At 44.6% G+C, this 20,043-nt stretch overlaps 1 protein-coding gene across 1 annotated transcript in view; it reads right to left on the reverse strand.

The window, feature by feature from the left end:
- LOC146822828 (cytidine monophosphate-N-acetylneuraminic acid hydroxylase-like) overlaps positions 1–1,577 on the reverse strand; it is a 682,085-nt gene extending 680,508 nt beyond the window's left edge. The window contains exon 1 of the mRNA XM_085607021.1: positions 1,457–1,577. Coding sequence (XP_085463147.1) covers positions 1,457–1,470 — 14 coding nt within the window. The 5' untranslated portion in view covers positions 1,471–1,577. The remainder of the gene's footprint in view (positions 1–1,456) is intronic.
- Positions 1,578–20,043: the final 18,466 nt, after the last annotated feature.

Here is a 20,043-nt window from a genome sequence, read left to right on the forward strand (position 1 = left end):
AATTTGAGCCGGTGGTTGCAGGTGAGGGGGCACTGGCACTTGTATTTTAGGAACTGGCACTTATTGTTCCCGTATCAGATATTTATGGGGTTCAAGAGAGGAAAACACAGATCGGAAAGACCAGGGATAAAAGACGGCAACCCCGTCATAAACAGAAAGTGGGAGCCTGCACGTGTAAGTAAAAGGGCCAGGAAGTGCCTGGTACTGGATTAAAGCTACCGGCCATGGTATTAGCAGCGCCGACCTTTAATTGCACCTGCCACTGATTGCAGAGTACCGACTTCGCAGAGCTTCGAGCACCGGCACCGTTTTCCCCCCCACAAATTAAGTACTGGAAACTATAGAAAAATAAATCATTGGAATATAGTTAGTGGTTACTAAATGGTCACGTTCCAAGCGCACCCCTTCCAAAGGAGGCCACCTATTCACGAAACGTTTTAATGCGAATAAAACTTTCTCTCAATAGGGACAGACTGCAGGCAGCAGCAAGCGCTTAGCTGACTGAGCTATCTTACTGGCAATTAATGTGTCCTTGTGTAACGTAACCGGTGTTGATTTAAAGCGTTCCATTCCCTTGGGGTCGAGATCGCGCTATATAAAACCACAAAAAAATGACCGACCACTGAGTGTTACCCACAGTACACAGAGGGGCAGATTTATGAGCCCCTTGCGCCACTTTTGCGTCACTTTTTCCATGTTAAAAGTGACGCAAAAGTGGCGCAAGGGTCTCATAAATCTGCCCCAGATTACATTCTCAGCAGCGTAGATTAGCTCAATGAGCTATTTTACTGGAAATGACCGACCACTGGGGCATATTATCAAGCATGGAGTTAAAAATATCGCCGCTTTAGCGGCAAAAAACTGCCGCTAAAGCGGCGATAATTTTAACTCTACTTCTTGATAATATGCCCCACTGTTTGTTACGCGCAGTACACAGTTTACATCCTCAGCAGCGTGGAGTCCACCTTTCGGCAACATTCTTCAATCAAATTTCAAAAAAGTGCCATATAATCAATTAAAACTTTCAACCAAAGTTTAAATTATACACAAGGGAAACTGCGAGTACTAATAACACATCATCTAAAATATTAGCAAATCACCGCTCTTTTCCGCGTGCAACTTTTGACATAAAGAGTCAACATGTGAACTATTTCGTAACAGCTTTCACTTTGATAATCCCAATAAATAAACATCAAAGTGTCGCGTGACAGTTAATAATATTTTCCAACATGAACGCCACTTTCCGTCGCTCAGAACAATTCAACAGATAATCCATATGAAGTTCGCGAGCCCAACCACAGACTCGGCGGCGATATGACAAACCACCTCCAGATACCTGGACCTCATGAAGGCAGGGGCAGAAGAGGTCGTTTTAATATAGTAGTGACGATCGACACCTAACCAGTGCAGCCATTATTTTTAAAAAAATACAAGCCAAAGAGAGACCAGCACATACCTTCCTTCCATCATGCCAAGAAGACAGAGCTGTTCAACAGGCAGCAGTTTAGCAGCGAGGCGCTCGTGGGAGGGTAGGGAGTGATGGGTTAGGCAGGTTGAACCCGTTTACATTGCTATGCATTGTTCACGTATGCGAGCCCAGCCTTCAGACACTTCATGAAACAGGACGTCTCTCGCTGCCTCGGCGGAAACCGTGGCGTTTAGCGTCAGTTAAAGGATAACCCTTCGCATTTAAATACAGTAAAACACACGCGCGCAGTGTTTATGTGTATTATAGATTATTAAACGGCGAATTCGTGGAGATGCCATCAATTCTTTTATAGTAATGCAAAGCTGTACTACCATTCAATTTTTTTACAACCTCCAAATAATAGTGGGGCATATTATCAAGACAGGCGATAACATGATCGCTGCTTTAGCGGCAGAAAACTGCCGCTAAAACGGCGATAATGGGCTTGATAATATGCTCTATGGAATTCCAATTGAAGCCCATGTTAAATGTGAAGCACGTCTAACATGGGCTTCAATTGGAATTCCATAGAACATATTATCAAGCCCATTATCGCCGTTTTAGCGGCAGTTTTCTGCCACCAAATCGGCGATCATTTTATCACCTGTCTTGATAATATGCCCCCCTGAAACCTCTATTAGTTAGTGCACCGCAGAGGTCTGTGTGTGCAACCAGAGAGCCACAGAAGTGAATCCTGGTGGGTGCAGCAGAGAATAGTGTCTTGTGTATGTTTAGTGCTACGAGGACCCAGTCTGTGACAGAAAGCACTGTGAATATGTAAGTCATTATTTGAAACTTCCATTACACATGGTATGGTAGCCTGCTACAAAATGCACAAAAAAGTCAAGATAAAAAACTGCTTCCAAAATATAGATTGTAGTCATCCCCAGACTGCACATAGTGCCAATTATTTTAGATCTGCCCTGTAAAAGCACATATTTCACAGCTCAGCTGGTAAATCCATTGCAACACCACTCAAAAAGAATACATGTCTCATCAGAAAGCTTCAAGAGATTCCATTGAAGCCAATACTGGCTTCGAGGCACCCTCTACATTTGCAGGTTGACCAATAGCGCACATTTACATTCGCTCAGTCCAGATGGCAAATGTTAAGTTGTCTGCCCCTCCCTTGGTTGCACAATACAGGAGAATCCCTGCCTTACATTTCAACTGCATTTCAGCTCTCGGAATTAACCGTCCCAGGGACATTGTCATTCCACGAAAAGTAGGAGAACTGGTTTTCTTGGTTTAAAAAAGTATGGGCACGTCACGCCTCTCAGATCCCGCACACTTCGACCCCGTGCCTTGGGGCATATCAACAAGGGCTTTATCTCTGCTTTTTTGGCTTTAAAAGGCAAAAAAGCAGAGATAAAACTAGCACCCTATCAACAACAGGGTGCTAACACGCAAATTTGCATGTTAGCACCCTTTTACTCTACGCTTCCCCTTGCATCTCTAATGAGATGCAAAGGGGGCGTTCCAGAGTAAAATAATAGTAGAAATGTCGCTAAGCGACATTTCTCCTTTTATCAAGAATGTCGCTAACCCTGTTAGAGACAAAAAAAGCAGCGCTAACCGCGGTTAACGCTGCTTTTTTACGTCTGCTAATTTTCAGACTTAGCCATGATATCCTATGGAAGGAGGATATCATGGCTAAGTTTGCCTGTCCCTATCAACAAGGTGACGTGTGATTATCGCTGGGTTTCCAGCGATAATCTCACGTTAGCCTGTTAGCGTGTAGATTTTTATCGCTATTGAGATAAGCGTTGCTAATAGCACGCTATCTCAGCGATAAAAATTCATGCTAGCCGGCGATAATTATCCTCACGCTAAGAGCGCTGAGCGATAATTATCGCCGGTTGTTGTTGATATGCCCCTTAGTATCTAATTTTGTAGACAAGACGCCATTGTGAATTTAACATAAATGTGTTTTTGCGTTTTCACATTTTCATAGTTTTAACTCTAGAACTCTTGCTCTTAACGCTTTACACAGCATCCCCACAGTTAACTCCAGTGTCATAATGTACAGACGAGTTATTTGAAGCAAATCACATTTTTAACAAAGTTATAACTTGTGTTTGTCATAGAAGTATTTCTAGGCTCGACATTACAGTTACATCCCTTTTTTGTGCACATTTCAATGCTGCAATAGATATGAATAAAAAAAACCATTCCATATTCCGCCCTCTCAAGAGGAGGGCAGGAGCAGAGCCCCCACATGCTCTCCTGCTACGTTCAGCTCCAAGAGCGTGGTGTGTTCATGTGCTGCCACTCTTTCTGTGAGTCAGATTGTACCCGAGCCTTGGCAGGAGAATCCAAAGGTCATCTCAAGGGCATTTAAGTGTGCATAGGCATCCTGCTAGACCAGGGGTACTCATAGTGCGGCCGCCAGGGGCGGCTCTAGGCTCGTGGTGGCCCTGTGCAGAGAGCATAGGTAGGGGGCCCCGGAAGAGGGGGTCCGGGCGGGGCGGAGCTCAGGAAGGTGTTTTAATAAAACGTCCACTGGCCTTTAATGAAATATGTGGCACAATACTAATTATGAGAAAAACACCATAACTGCAGCATCGCATCATTCCAGTGGTCCTGGGTGAGTGTGCAGCAGTGGAGAAGGAAGCGGGAAGAAGAAGAAGAAAAAGGAAAGGGAAGCAACAGAAAAGGTGGCATGTGAGAGGAAGGAGGGAAGATGGAGTGCTGAATAATCGCCGCTTGTATTGTATCACTAACCTGTGGTACTCCTATGGCTTTCAAACCCGTTTCTTCTCCCAGCCTTGCCTCTCTCCAAAAAACATACAAGCATCCTCTGTGGGACCACCTCTCCCATGTCAGTGCTCTAAGTGGGATGGAAACGATGGTGGGGTCTCCAAAAGTGGCATTGCCATTTAGGCGTAACTAGGAAACCTTTGCAAAACGCATGGCCTATGCAAATATGGGTGGGGCCTAAATGTGAACTGAACGCTGCATGCCACCTGACAAGTATTCCGGCGCCTTTATATGTGTTTTCTGGTAGTGCTTCTAAAAACATCATACATCAGCTAGCACAAACACCTAAAACAGGCCAGACCCATTAGCTGTACCAGTGCTTGTTAGCACTGATTTTTATCCAATGTACATGAAGGGGTAACTCACTTTCTTCCTGTCGCATCACTTCCTGCTGCAGGCTCCATCTCTGTTATTCACTTACACCCTTTGCTCTGTTCTATGCGCCCAGCAGAGAGGCCAAGGATTGGATGAGCATTTAGTAAGAACACCTTGATACGAGACCCTGTCAGAATGCCGAACTGCTTTCAGCCTGAGCTGCAGTTCTCAATCATGCCCAGCCATGAAAGATCACCCACACCCTATACTCATTCAGACATCTTGAGGTGACTGGGCTTGCAGTGCGGTTATGCAAGATTCGTACATTGCATGAAAAACAACATCACTGAAACAACCCATCTGAGATATGAAAATATTCTTAGGAAATAGAAGTGCACACATAGTTCACCATTGCATAAAGCGAACAAACTTTAACAGGGACTGAGTCACTGACTGGGATCAGCTTAAAGGTTCTTGCACACATTGTCAGAAATCAGTGTTTTTCTTGTAAAGTTAATGGCATGATTAATGGTTCCGGAGGGGGGGGGGAAGCCTTTTCATTTACTGGGAGTGCGGAGTACCGCCACCGGCAGGATTCACCCAACTTAAAGCCCTGTGCATGCTCTTCTTCTCCCTACTTATTTCCGAGTACCGGGCCTATAGGTTGGTTCCAGCCACAGCAGGAGACAGGTGTGGGTGTACCCTATGCTCTCACTCAGAGAATACAGCGGTGAGGGCACTTTTTGCACCAACGATAGGGCTTAACCCCCCAACCTCCTGGAAGCCGGAGGCCGCCAAATCCCTGCCAGGGGCCGCCACGAATATGTATTGTATCCGATTCCTCGTGGTGGCCCCTGGGATTTGGCGGCCCTGTGCAGGTGCACAGCTTGCACATGCCTAAGGCCGCCCCTGCGGCCGCAGCGGCCCGGCAAGCCTTTCTTGGCGGCCCGCGGACCTTGCAGCAAACACAGACTCTGCTCTGTGGGGGCCCAGGGATTCAAGCGATACTCAGAGTGGAGCTGCTGGGGCGCTAAGAGGTGAAATACAACAAAGCCTCGTTATCATGCAAATGGTCTCTTAAAGACCTGTGAAGTACTCGGGTGGGGCTGTGTGTGTGCCCTGGAAAGGAAGCTGCCTCAGCTGCCAGGGGCATAACGCATCCCCCATGGTGCGGGCCCCCACGCTCCAGGGGCCCCTCACTCTAAGCGAGGGAGACGGCTGCGCCTGGAAGCAATCCTCTTCAGCCTCCCCAAGTCCCCATAAATTAAGCTGTGCGCGCCACGGTGACGGCATCTAAGCCTCCGAGTCTTCCCTCTCATTCTATCTCGCTCCTTAATGAAAACCGAGACTTCAAGAAAGGGTATTACCCTCTCTTTCCTCCTTTCCTTTATTTGCTCCCCTGTGAAATGGATCCAAAAAAGAATAACATTTTTGCTGGAAACGTTGTCTTTCTCTGACACAAGTGCAGCCTCCTCCAGGTGGAGAGAAATAAAACATTCCAAATGTGAAAAATAAATAACTAATTAAAGCAAGACAGAGTGGTTGCAAGGTGGCCAGATTGATTTATTTACACCTAAACACATTAGTGCCACTTTACAGTGTTTGCCAGTGAAGTGATACTTTTGTTTACTCCTCTCTCTTTGAACAACATAGTTTTCCCTGTGTGGGAAAGTGCACCTTGCCTGGAGGTACTGAAATACCTGCTTGATGGGTGAATTGGAAAACAAAATGTGTACAGCGACTGTGTGTTTACGCATGTGGTCTTTTTATACCATACTGCCTATGTTTCGAAAGAATATAAGCAATGGGCACTGAAACGGGTCCCTTCCGGGCCCTGTAGTCATGGCCTTACCTTTTCATGCAAAAGCACTCACTAATTTCAGAATAATGAGTGTAAAAGGAAAAAGGTAACCATGACTGAGAGGGAGGGAGACGGAGAGAGGGAGGGAGACGTGAGAGGGAGGGAGACTGGGAGAGGGAGGGAGAGGGAGGGAGAGAGGGGAAGAGGGGGAGAGGGGGATGGAGGGAGGGAGGGGGAGGGAGACGGAGAGGGAGAGAGAGAGGGGGAGAGAGGGGAGAGAGAGAGGGAGGGAGACAGGGAGGGAGGAAGACAGAGGGGGGGACAGAGAGGGGGAGACAGAGAGGGAGGGAGAGAGGGAGACAGGGAGGGAGACAGAGGGGGGAGGGAGACAGAGGGGGAGGGAGACAGAGGGGGGAGGGAGACAGAGAGGGGGAGACGGAGAGAGACGGAGAGGGAGAGAGACGGATAGAAGGAGAGAGGGCGGGAGACGGAGGAGGGAGGGAGATGGAGGAGGGAGGGAGATGGAGGACGGAGGGAGACGGAGGAGGGAGGGAGGGAGAGAGAGAGATATGTGTATGCCGGGTCCGGTGGCTCAGTGAACGAAGGCGTCTGCTGCAGGGACCTGTGTTCCACCTCATGGTCACATTTTTTTTTGTTGCTCTAGCCCCGCCACCTCCCCCAATGACCCCGCCCCCAAGGTGCGGCCCTCGGCCACAAACCACACTGTAAATTTTGCCCCCAAGAGAAAGTTTGTGAGTACCCCTGTGCTAGACCGAGGACCAGGGTTGACTGGCGAGGGGAGCAGTCGGCCATCGGCCAATGGGCCTGTGCCCCAGACCAGCTGGTGGGCTGTGTTTTTTGTGGGAGTATCCTACCCAAACTGACTAGGCCAGCGGATATCAACCTTTTGATGCCTGTAAGCAACATCAACTATATTTAAGGATCCCTGTTTTCCGATTTTACTGAGTTTTACAGATAAATACAGACAGAAAAGCATTTATTTTCTTGTCTGTATTTATTTTTAAATGCGGATAAAAACAGAAATTGCGTGCTTTTGAAGTGATTCTAAATACACTTTGTCATGACTGCCAGGCCAATAGCTGTGTGGATAGATAGGTAAGGGTGTTAAAAATGGAAGGTATTTTAGTAAAGAAGCTCAAACCGTACAAGGCTGATACTGAAATGTCCATATTTTCATATGAGTGCACAGATTTATCTTCTGCTGGTGTTCATATCACTGAAACCTGGCAGGCATTCAAGCATGACTGCATATTTATTGGGTAAATAAATGTGGAAATATACCAAGTTCAGCTTTATTTTTTCACAATACCTATAATAAATATGGATAAATATAGATAAAATTGGCAAAAAAGAAATATGGATAAATACAGACGGAAATGACAAATAAATAAACACCATAAAACCAGGAGCCCTAATTGTATTGCACCGATTTTTATAAAGATATTCTTGGGAAGGGTGAGCTCCAGCACCTCTGTGGGGAGAATAAGGCTTGACCAGCACAAGACAATATTGGAATAGGTCCAGGGTCGGACTGGCCATAGCGGGCACCGGGCATTTTCCCTATAGGCCGCTAGGGTGGGGGGCGGTTTTGGGCCCCTGGGGGGCCGTTTTTGTTACCGGGGGTCGGCAATATTGGCCCCCTGTAACAAAATCGGCCAAAACCGGCCCTCGTAAACTGCTCGGTAGCACTCCCCCTCACCCCAGGGGGGGCCGGCTGAGCAGTTTGCCAGGGCCGGTTTCTGTTCCCAGTCCGGCCCTGAATAGGTCACTCAGAACGCCTGGATGTTTTGGTAGTGTATATGAAATTTGGATCTAAATGTAAATTTAGCATTGTTTTCTCAAAATATGTTCAGAGTAAAACCCCTCAAACACTCAGAGATTAGGGTTCCAGCTTTTTGGCAACTTTTGTGCATACATTCATTTGATATATTTTCTAGCTCAGAGGGGCAACTAGAGCCAAATTTCGGGGGGGGGGGGGCTAAGAAAAAATTTCGGGGGGGGGTGAATCTTTAAGCAATAGGCAGAGTGGTGCTGCAGGGGCTCTTAGAAGGGGTGAAACAACAGCGAGGACTCATTAACATGCAAATGGTCTTTTAAAGACCTGTGAAGTGCTCGGATGGGGCTGTGTGTGTACCCGGGAAGCTGTCTCATCCCGGGCTGCCACACACGACGGGGGAGTGGGGGTGGGTGGGGTGGGGGGGATGAAGCCCTTTGAGTCCAATGGGTGTTGCGCGCCTGTTCTAGCTAAGGTATCCTGTGCTGACAGCAAAGTTCAGAAACACAGGGCACAGGACTCTAACTGTGATCGAGCTCTGCTGTCAATAAGTGTGAGCTATATCCAGTTAATGTATGCGCTGAAGACGCCAAAAAGAATTGCAAATACTTGTGCACGGGCTTGGGACGGAAAACTGTACAATAATATTGGCCCCAGGTGCTGCTGCCATCTTCACAGCTCTCTCTTGTAATCGAGAGCAGAATTAACGATCTTGCTTGGAAGATAAAGTCGTAGTCGAGTGGCTCTTGTTAGGTGCGGTTGGTTCAACCAACACATTGACTCCTCCCCCTGAGGGCGATCGTGCGGGACAAAAGCACTGATGTTTAGAAAGCAATGGGGCGAGGAGCCCAGACTACCTTGACAGTTATACAACAGTGCATCAGTAAACGTGCGTCTTTGGCAAGTGAAAGAGCCGAACCTTGCTGGCATAGCGCCCTGAGCTGGAGAAAGTTGACACCTACGCAGCAGCTGATGAAGAAAATCAGGTAGTAATTAGTAGGGGATTAATTTTGTGTTCACAGGCCAGCCACACATCAGAGCACTGACAGGCTTCTGAGCACAGGCTTCTCGGCACCTACCCCAAGTACTCAGATTTACTCACAGCATAGCTCGATCACTGTAGTGCCAAGTTGTTGGTGGTACCCAATAGCCATGTTGGTGTGTGTGGGCAGGGTAGTGAGAGGGAAGTGGGAGGGGAAGGAAGTGGGTTAATGGGTGCAAAACGGCACCTGCAGCAAGTGAAACTGATTAAAAGCAGTTTAGTCGGAACCACTGGAGTCAAGTAAGAAGGACGCTGCTATCTGCAGGGCTTTAATGCAGACAGTTCTGTGCGCCCCTCTGAAGATTGGCCAGTCTCGCCCATGCCAAAAGCCGGCCCTGCAGGTGTACAATGTTCATTTTCTGATATTGACGGCTTGGAGAGTGCCGCCCTATTTGTAGAAGAAACTAGTGAAATACATACTGTCCCGCTCAAGTACGCATGTACGTCATCATTCTCGCTGTGTTTTTGTGAGAACTTAATGAAAGCATTAAAAAATAGGAATTGGCATATTGTTAATGGTTACTGAATAGTCGTGTTTTAAACCCGCCCCTACCAAAGGAGGCCACCTATTCATGAAAGATTTTAATTGAATAAACTTTCTCTCGATAGGGACGACTGCAGTTAGCAGCTGGTGCTTAGCTCACTGAACTATCTTACTGGCAATGAGGCATTTTCCTTAGGCCTGGGCTAAAATTCCATTCCGCTCGCGGGAATTGCGATAATTTGACATTTTCGCGTTTCGCGGAGAGCGTGAAAATGTCAAAATTTCCGCAATCCGCATTTTACCGGAAATTTTTTGCTTGCTCGCGCTGTAAAATAATACATTCTCGTGTGCGCGCGATCGCCTTACCTGAATCCCCGCGTTCGCCGTCAAGTTTTCCCGATCCGGTCGCGTTCTCCATGAGATGTTGGATTGTTGGTAGCCATTTGCGCTGTCTCGCAACAGTTCGCTCCCGCAGTAACGTCATTCGTCGCGCAAACACGTCTTTCTTCCCACGATCATGCACCGCGAGACAAGTGAAAACAAGTTGTTGAGCCGCGACCACGCAGAAAATACCGCGAACGGGCGGGAAAAAAACTTCCGCATCTTTGCGATATTTCCGCGTGTTTGCGGAGATTTTTTATATTTTCGCGATAATTTGCGAAAGTGAATTTGGCAAATTCCGCCCATCCCTAATTTTCCTACCACTGTGTGTTACCCGCAGTACATGGATCAAATTCTCATCAGTTTAGAGTCAACCTTTCGGTGACATTGCTCAATCCAATTAAAAAAATGTGCCGTATGGAACGTCTTCCCAGGGCAGAGTAACGCAGCTGAGCGATTTGTTCTGCGTTGAGTTACTCCAGAGTTTTGAAGCCTTCTCAGACACACGCAAAGTGGCTTTGAGAAGCCGGCTGCAACACTGCGTATTCTCGATTACATCTCATGCCCCTTTTATCCAGCACCAGACACACCCTGTCCCTTTACCTCACTCTTGCAGGTAATTTCTAGCTTCTAAGTGCTACTTTTCTTCAAAACCTTCCAAATTGCATATCTCAGGTTATACAAATTGTATGTTGTCGTTTTGTTCTTAAATCATTTATTAAAGTTTCATGTATTTTCCTATTTTTGTGTCGGATTTTCCGGTTTTGTTTTTTCACTTTATTTCTGTTTGAAGTGCTTCATAAATACTTTACACATTGCCTCTAAGTTAAGCCTGACTGCTTTGACTCAAGCTAGAAGAGGGTTAAGTACCGGTTAATTTAGTGTCTGTTTTTGTTTCATGTTGACAAGTATTTTGGTTGTTGCTTCAGTAGGGTTTCACCCCCACCCCTCACCAATAACACCATCTCTCACACTGTCACTCACAGTGAAGAGAGCCAGTGGATGAAGTTGGCAGATCATTTGTCCCCTGATATATTCTGTGGTGGGTTGAAGCAAAATTGGAATAACACAAGAGCAGTGGATGAAGAGTGCTATCTCAAAGCCCATATAAGTATGTATACTATATAATTTTAGTAAAATCAAACACCTTGCCTAACATCAGACTTAAAACCAGGGAGCGGATCATGATGACCAAAAGAAACTTCATCCTACATCAATTCTTTCCTAACCAATATTTTAGGAATCCCTATACAAACTCAAATGAAGCTTTCTCCTTACCAAGAAATGTGTAATCAGTAAGACATTTATTCAGGACAAAATTAAAGACATCTATCAAGATTTTCTGCTGGATACTCTACCCAATCTCAAGCAGATTATTACAAAGCGAGTTTCGGACACACAGACACTAGCCCTAATGCGATTTACCTCTTTAACCAAAACCCAAGTTAAACAACTTCTTTTGACATCTAAATGTTTCACCTTTTGACCCATGCTCCCCACACATTCTGCACACATCTTCAGATATTATCACTAAAACCCTCATGCTATTACAATTCTGCACTTGAGTCTTTCATTTTCCTGAATCCATGGAAAGAAGCTACAATAACTCCACTATTAAAGAAAACGAATGATGACTCTAAGGCATGTAAAAACTATAGACCTATTTCACTCCAGCCACTACCAGTGATTCTTTTGGAGAAAGCACTTAGTCAAGAAGTGCTTCTAGTCATAAAGGGTTACAATTTGTTCTTAAGCAGGCTTCAGATAAGGACATAGCACAGAGTCGGTGCTGATGTCAGTCATAGACGACATTAGAAATATCCTTGATTTTGGAGGTGCAACTGCCCTGATATTATTAGATCTGTCTGCAGCATTTGACACAGTTACCCACTCTGTTATTGCTGTGACTTTCTAAGATGGGAAACAAAACCTAAGGCTCTTAGGCTCCTGTCTTACTTACTAACAGTGTTAGATTTGGGGGTCTCTAGTTGGCAGAGGTATGTACCTTTGACCAAATAGGGACCCTTGTGTCTAGTCAGGGTAAGGGGGTACACTCCTAAAATAATCCCTGTTCACCCCCTTGATAGCTTGGCACGAGCAGTCAGGTTTATCTCAGAGGCAGTGTGTAAAGCATTTGTGAACACATACAGTAACCCAGTGACAACACTACAGATGGACACCACACAAGTTGTATATTAAAAATAAGTATTCTTTATATAGGTTTAACACAAGACTACAAACGACAAAAATCCACAACACTGTACTTAAAATGGTAGAATTACCTTAGTTCTCTTTAGATGTTAAAATGCGACACTTTGAGTCAATGTACCTTTGGATGCGTAACGCTATACAACGAAAGTGTTGCAGGGAAGGTGATGTGTCAGTTCCTTACACGCAGGAACGGTGATGCGGCTAGCAACGCCGTGATGCGATGAAGATACGGTGCGATGAAACAAAGATGGCGTCTTCTTCTTGATGCGACACGCTTCTCCGATGTTGCGAGACGTCTCAACTCGATGCGACAGCTGCAGCGGCAACACCCTTGTTCAGTGATGCGACAACAGCGGCTATGGTGGCGACACTCTTCTCCGATGATGCAAGATGCTTTGGCTCGATGCAACAGCTGCAGAGATGAGACCATTGTCCAGTGATGCGACGACAGCAGCCGCTGCATGCTTCTCTGTTAATGCGAGGTGCTTCTGCGATGCGATAGCTACAGCGGTGACACCCTTGTTCCGGGATGCGACAACAGCGGCTGCGACACGCTTCTTCGGTGTTGCGAGACGTTTCTTGTGATGTGATGAGATGCGATGCGACAGCTACAGAGGCGACACCCTTGTTCAGTGATGCGACGGCAGCGGCTGCGACGCACTTCTTCTTTGTGAGTCGCGCTTCCAGCTCTTTGCGACACGCAGTCCCTCAGAAGGCCCAATACTGCTGCAGGCACTGCCAAAGAACTCATGGGGAGCTGGTGGTTGAAGTCTGTTGTCCCTGAGACTTCAGCAGGAGGCAAGCTCTTTTCTCAAGCCCTTGGAGATCCTTCACAAGTTGAATAAAGTACATACAAAGTTCCTGTCTCCTTTCTTTGGCAGTCAGGCAACCACTGCAGGCCAATCCCCCAAGTAGCACTTCAGCTTAGGGATAGTCTGTCCTCAGTTTCTTCTGGTTCCTCTCCTCAGCAAAGGTTTCTTCTTGTTTCCCAAAGTGATCTAAAGTTCTCGGGTTTGGGTCCTAATATTTATACTCAGTTTCTCTTTGTTCTCTGAAGGCAGAGATGTCTTTGCCTAGTCCAAAGCAGTTCTGGTCAGTCCTGGAGCACTTTGTTGACAAGACTCCTTCTTTCCTTTCAGAATGCAGGGCAGAGACAGCAGAAGCACCACAGGAGGTGGAGCCAGCATTGTGGAGGGAAGGCACAGCCCTATTCAGGTCCCAGGTGCAACTCCTCCCACCCATCTAGATGCAGATCTCTCTATTCAGTCCTGTGCTGACTCACCCTGCCTCCTGGAATCCCCCAGCTCCTGTCACTCAAAATCCAGACAAGAAATACACAACCTAGCAGAGGCAGGTTTGGACGGTTAGACAAGAAAACACCTACTTTCTAAAAGTGTTATTTTCAAACACAGAATGTTAAAACCAACTTCACTAAAAGATGTATTTTATCATTCTGAGTTCAGGCATACTAAACTCGAATTTCTACCATGTTCCCTGAGTCAGTTAGGATTATAAGATGTCATAATCAAACTGCCCATTCTGGCTTATGGGGAACAGGTAGGCTTGAGTTCAGGCATACTAAACTCGAATTTCTACCATGTTTCCTGAGTCAGTTAGGATTATAAGATGTCATAATCAAACTGCCCATTCTGGCCTATGGGGAACAGGTAGCCTTGCAATAGTGAAAAACGAAAATGATTGTAATTCACTATTAGGACATGCCACACACATCAGGGCTTGTCCTACCATATACTTACAATGCACCCTGCACTTGGGCCTACCATAGGGGTGTCTAATATGAAGATAAGGGAAGGTTTAGGGACTGGCAAGTGGGTGTACTTGCCCAGTCAGCATGGCAGTACCAGACTGCACACAGGCTCTGCAATGGCAAGCCTTAGACACACTTTTACAGGCTGCTTCTGTGAGTGGCACAACCAGTGCTGCAAGCCCACCAGCTGCAAAAACAACAATTGATGGACAGAATGCAGAACAATGTCATACATTCACCCCAGTACAGAGATCTGGGCCTAAATCCATCGTTTTTTTGCTCACCATGCCATTCCAGTTTGAACCCAGCCATATGCAAATCAGTCTTGACCCTGTGCCTCATGGGTACAGTCCAGCCCGAACTGCCAAGCCAGGTTCTCCCTGGACTGGAAACAAGCATCCTAGGACCGGTTCCAGCAGCATTTGGTTCACAAGCTCTGGGTACCCATGGTGCACTGTACTTGGGTCTGACAAGTAAATCAAATAACCCAATCATGAAATCACTAATCAATGCATCAATTTATAATATGGAGGCATATGCACTTTAGCACTGATCGGCAGTGGTAAAGTGCCCGGAATCATAAACAGCCAACAACAGGTCAGAAAAAATACAGAAGGAAGGCAAAAAGGGCCAAGTCCAACAAACAGGATAAACGCAAACAGTGTTATCCAAACCATTGAAATCACAAACATTTGCACTACCGTGTGGCGTTCCACAGGGCTCTGCACTCCTTCCAAAACTATTCAATCTGTATATGGTCCTGTTGGCTGAGTTAGTACAATCAGCGGCTTTGGGTTACCATCTTATTTGGATGACACCCAAATTGTGATTAATATTGCCAAAGATCATCTAGTGGTTGCAGAACAATTTCACAATTCCATTAGGGTGAGATATTTGGATAAAGACCATCTGTCTAAAATTAAATGGTAAGAGATGGCAATCTTAATATTTGGCTCTAACCCAACAATTCAATTCAATCTGTGGTTACCTACCGAATCTGGAACCGTGCCCCCACTATTGGACTTGGCTCAGAATTTGGGCGTAGTTTAAAAAAGAAAATTTGCCTCTGCAACACAGAGAATTCATGTGGCCTCTTCTTGTTTTTACCTTATCAGAATGTTGAGGACAATATTTCGATATATCTCTTGTCCATGTTGTAAAACAATTATCCAAACACTGATAATTTTTCGTTTGGAATATTGCAATGTCCTGTAGTTGACACCTACTGTGCTCAATATTGAAGTTAGCACAGAATGTGGCCGCTCGATTACTCCTATGGATACCCATACATTAGTCCATTAATTGAGGTGGGAGGCAAGAGGAGGTTTAAAGAGACTACAGTAGTTGCCAATTAAACAAGCATTGGCATGGCCAATAGGTCTCGCCTTTGGGACCTTATAAGTGTTTAGCCATGCAACACTTGATGTTGTTGCACCAAGGATACTGTGCTGGATAAATAAACACTTATAAGGTCCCAAAGGCGAGACCTATTGGCTATGCCAATGCTTGTTTAAAGATGTTGTACAGCAACGCGGGCTGTTGTGCAACATGGCTTAAAATAAATAAAAGCAAAGCGCTGTGGCATCATCAATGCTGGACAACCTAACAAATAATGCTCCCTCTAGACCTATATTCTAATTTCCAATTTTTAATCTAAATTTTAATAGAAGATCTTAATCAGCATGGGCTAGCACACAAAGAACAACAATTTATATCTTTTACTTCTGTTTATTATATTTTTGTATTATCCTTTTAAAAAAAAAAAAATAATAGAATTTTATACATATAAAGCAATCTTCATTGATGACATCATTATATTTTACACATTTTTAATGTCAATTCCTTGATGCACAAGTTCCTGGAGCGGTGGTCGCTCATTGCGAACCGCTGCTCCAGCGACTGGATGATTCTTATAATAGAAACCACCAGGGAAATGATGGAGGGCCTGAGCAAGGAAATTACATCCCTGGAAGAAAAACTGAATACCTCCACGGCATTAGAGGAAGCAAAAGCTAGATTGGAAAAAATTAACACTGATATGAAGGACTTTGAGGTATATTTGACCAACAAAAAAACTGATAAACTAAGAAAGGATATCAGGTGGTATACACAGGAGAAGGCATACCCATATCTTTGCCCCACTTACTACCAAGACCCAAATTACAATCAAGATTATCCAGGTAGGAACAATAATTATCAAAGAAGACGTTCTCATCGGACTCTGATAATGAGGCTAGACAAGACTCAGATGAGGCTCAGTATGATTTCCGCGCTCGTAGGGGCAGACAGATGGGAGCACAGTCATATCGTGGCCAGATACCTTTTTTTATCACGGGGCCAATATCGAGGAAGAAACAGGAGATGGGCATCAGACAGGGGGTACCCACAACCAATGGCCCCTCAACATCAGCAGCCATACTTGAAAACCCGGAACCAACAATATTGGCGCCAGTAATCAGTATGGACGAATGTCTAAAAATAGACGATGTATTACCCGTTTTTAATCTGTCATCTGTTAATTTAGATACAGAAGAATGCTCCGTTTTAAATCGAGGTTTGTCTTTTGTCCCGACCACACGGCCAAATCTGTTCAAATTACATGAGGATCTGTATACCTTCTTCAGGAAGGTCAGACTGAAAAAATATTTTCTGGACCGTCCATCAGAAATTAATGATGAGAACCAGTCGAAGTGTAAACCTCCATCTCAATTCACTCCGACTTTGCAGATGGTTGGCCCAGAAGTACAGATTTTTTAACAGAATGTTATAAAGGAAATTGTTAAAGTAACCAAACATCTACCATGGGTAAGGAACAATCTGTCCCCTATTGAAAATAATGCCTTGAAGAAGATCAAATCCAACAACAACCCTATTGTGAAACCATGTGACAAAGGTGGTGGAATAGTTGTCATGGACAAGAATGATTATGACGATAAAATCCTTAATATGTTAGCTGGTCCCCAACACTATAAAAGATCGCATCCCAGAGAGCTTTCTAATTTGAAAAAAACAATCCAAGAATTAAGAACTAGAGCATTGGAGGTTGGTGATATTTGTCAACAGGAATATACATTTTTGAACAAAACTTGTCCCAAAACTGCAGCCCTCTATGGTCTCCCTAAAACTCATAAGGATGTTCATAATCCACCTATGCGGTCTCTAAATATGTGGATTCATTTTATGTCCTCTTACTCAGACCTATGCTTCCTATATCCGCGATACCGGAGATGTCATCAGTAAACTTGAGGGTAGACCATTCAACCCCATAACTGAAATTTTGGTAACGCTTGACATTGAGGCTTTGTACACCAACATACCTCAATGTCAGGCGTTACAGTCTGTCACCTCTTTGCTTCGGAGGTTCCCTGGGGACAGACCAGACGATTTTATTTTAAACTGTCTGGAGATTGTCCTTTTAAATAACTTTTTTGAATTTAATGGTTCCCTATACCAACAGGTTAAAGGCACCAGTATGGGAGCTTCAGTTGCTCCAAGTGTTGCCAATACCTATATGGGGGAATGGGAAATCAAGCATGTTTTCAATGAGGCGGCTCCTTTCTTTGACAATGTGGAGAATTGGAGACGCTTCATTGACGATATTTTCTTTATCTGGAAGGGTGACAATGATTCACTTAGTGAATATATTTTATGGTTGAATGCAAGTGATGACAATCTGAACTTCACAGTGAAGAGCAGTGCCCACTCTGTGGAATTTTTAGATATTTTGATTTCGGGATTTAACAATATCCTGGAAGTCAGCCTATTCAGGAAACCTACTGCAAAAAATACCATCCTGCAGTACCATAGTTATCACCCTAACATCCAAAAGGACTCTATCCCATTTGGGGAGTTCCTACGGGTGAGAAGAAATTGCACAAATATGTCGGATTTCCATACTCATGGTGATGCCCTTAAAATGAGACTCTTGGCAAGAGGATATCCGAAGAGATTAGTACGTCACGCCTATAAGAGGGCAAAGTATTACAATCGTGATGCCTTATTGGAGGGAGCACAACGTGCTACCAAGGAACAAGTGGTATGTGTGATCAATCATTTCCCTTTGAATTTCAAGATTAAAAATATTATCCAAAAAAATTGGAAAATCTTGAACACTAACACTGATGAAACCCAGCTAGAACAACCACTGGTAGCCTATCCAGAAATCGTAATCTCCGTGATATATTAGTGCACACTAGATCGAGCACCACCCAAATTCCACATCAAACTACCATAACGGGCCTACCAGTTATAATGGGAAATCATACTTGTGGCTCCTGCCATGCTTGTGACTCTGCTTTAGTTCTGGATGTATTTGTGTATCAGGGATACAATGCTAAATTGAAAGATTTTACAAACTGCAGAAGTCAAAATGTTATTTACATCCTCACGTGCCCTTGTAATCTCGCATATATAGGGGAGACAGCACGTGAATTTAGGGTACGCTTTAGCGAGCATAAGTCTGCGATACATACTTGTAAGGCCTCTGCTCCTCTTGTCCAACACTTCTGTATTGAACACCACACTGAAAAAGATATTAAATGGTGTATTCTTGAGAAAGTAAAAGGCCAAGTAGGGATCCCTATGGAAATCTTGCGAAAAAGGAGAGAGACCTTTTGGATCTTTACTTTTAACAGCGTGAAACATGGCCTTAATGAGGAAATTCAATGGAATATTACTCAACCATGGTGAGTCCTTAGGTAGGTTTCTTTTTTTTCTTTTTTACCATCTCTAGATACCAGCCACTTCTTGTCTATCGGTTCTGAGTTATATCTTTGCGAGTCCGATGAGTGACTTACCGTTAGCATCTATGAAATCTGGATAACGGGCGGCTGCCCGTTTATGACATAGGGGTTAGACTGCAATAATGAGTGTCCTTACTGCTTTGTAACCTTGTCATACACTCGAATATGAACAGTTCTAATGAGTCCCTTGTTAAGGGTAAATATTCTTCTTTGCTTGCCTCTTCTAAGTGGGACACTTAAAATTGTACATTTGACAATCTTGAGTTGTTGTTGGATCTGATTGCTTTTATAATAGCCCTTTTGAATAGTTATTTGGACTGTGGCTTATATCTTCAGAAAGTCTGCCCTTCTTTGAATTTTGTTTTTCTCTTCTTTTGTAGTGAAAGTATGATTCTTTCACATAGATGTTGGCATATGTTTTGCACAATGTACTGTTTAATTTAGCAGAAATATAGTGGTTGGGTGGTAGGCTGTCTTTGTTGTATTTGATTGACTAAAGGAACTGAAGCGACCCCTTTCTTTTGGGTTATATATATAAAAAATTCATCCACATGACCTAATGTGCATTATCCTTAGATTCCCAATATTGACGAATTTTTAGACACCATTCCAAGATGGCGCTGATGGATATCTTAGCCTAGAATCGCTCCTTTTTGTGGACCGACTTATGAAGTTGGGGTCCTTAGGGGGCCCTATGTGTGAGCTCCGGCATGCATAGTGGTGGCCGGTGATTATACTTTTCTAGGCGATGTAGTACAACTTAGGTTGTTGTGTAATTTGGAAATAAAATACTAGGGCATGAAACATATCTTTCTAAGATGGCGCTCTGAGTAGCGTCATTCTGTTAGTCCTTTTTCCCATTTTTTGACGACTTGATATATACCACTCCAAGATGGCGCTGACGAAAAAAAGTTCTTTTAGCTTAGAATCGCTCTTTCTTGTGGACCGACGTATGAAGGTGTGGTCTGTATGGGGATCTTAGGTGTGAGTTTCAACTTACGAAATATAGGTGGCCTATTATTACATATATCTTTTTAGGCGATGTGTCACAGATCAGGTTGCTGTGGGAATTTGGAAATAAGGTACTAGGGCATGTAATATACCTCTCCAAGATGGCGCTCTGAGTAGCGTCATTTTTTTAGTCCCTTATTAGTGGCTACTTAACTCGCAGGCTAAGCTGCTTAGGCATTTTTGGTCGATTGGATGCAGACCGGAGTAGTATTAGTAGGGACACGCATTTGGGTTAAGGCTCACTTGCTGACGGGAGGATGATCTG

The sequence above is a fragment of the Triturus cristatus genome, chromosome 5_2, assembly GCF_964204655.1.
Source record: "Triturus cristatus chromosome 5_2, aTriCri1.1, whole genome shotgun sequence".
Classification (NCBI taxonomy): Eukaryota; Metazoa; Chordata; class Amphibia; order Caudata; family Salamandridae; genus Triturus; species Triturus cristatus.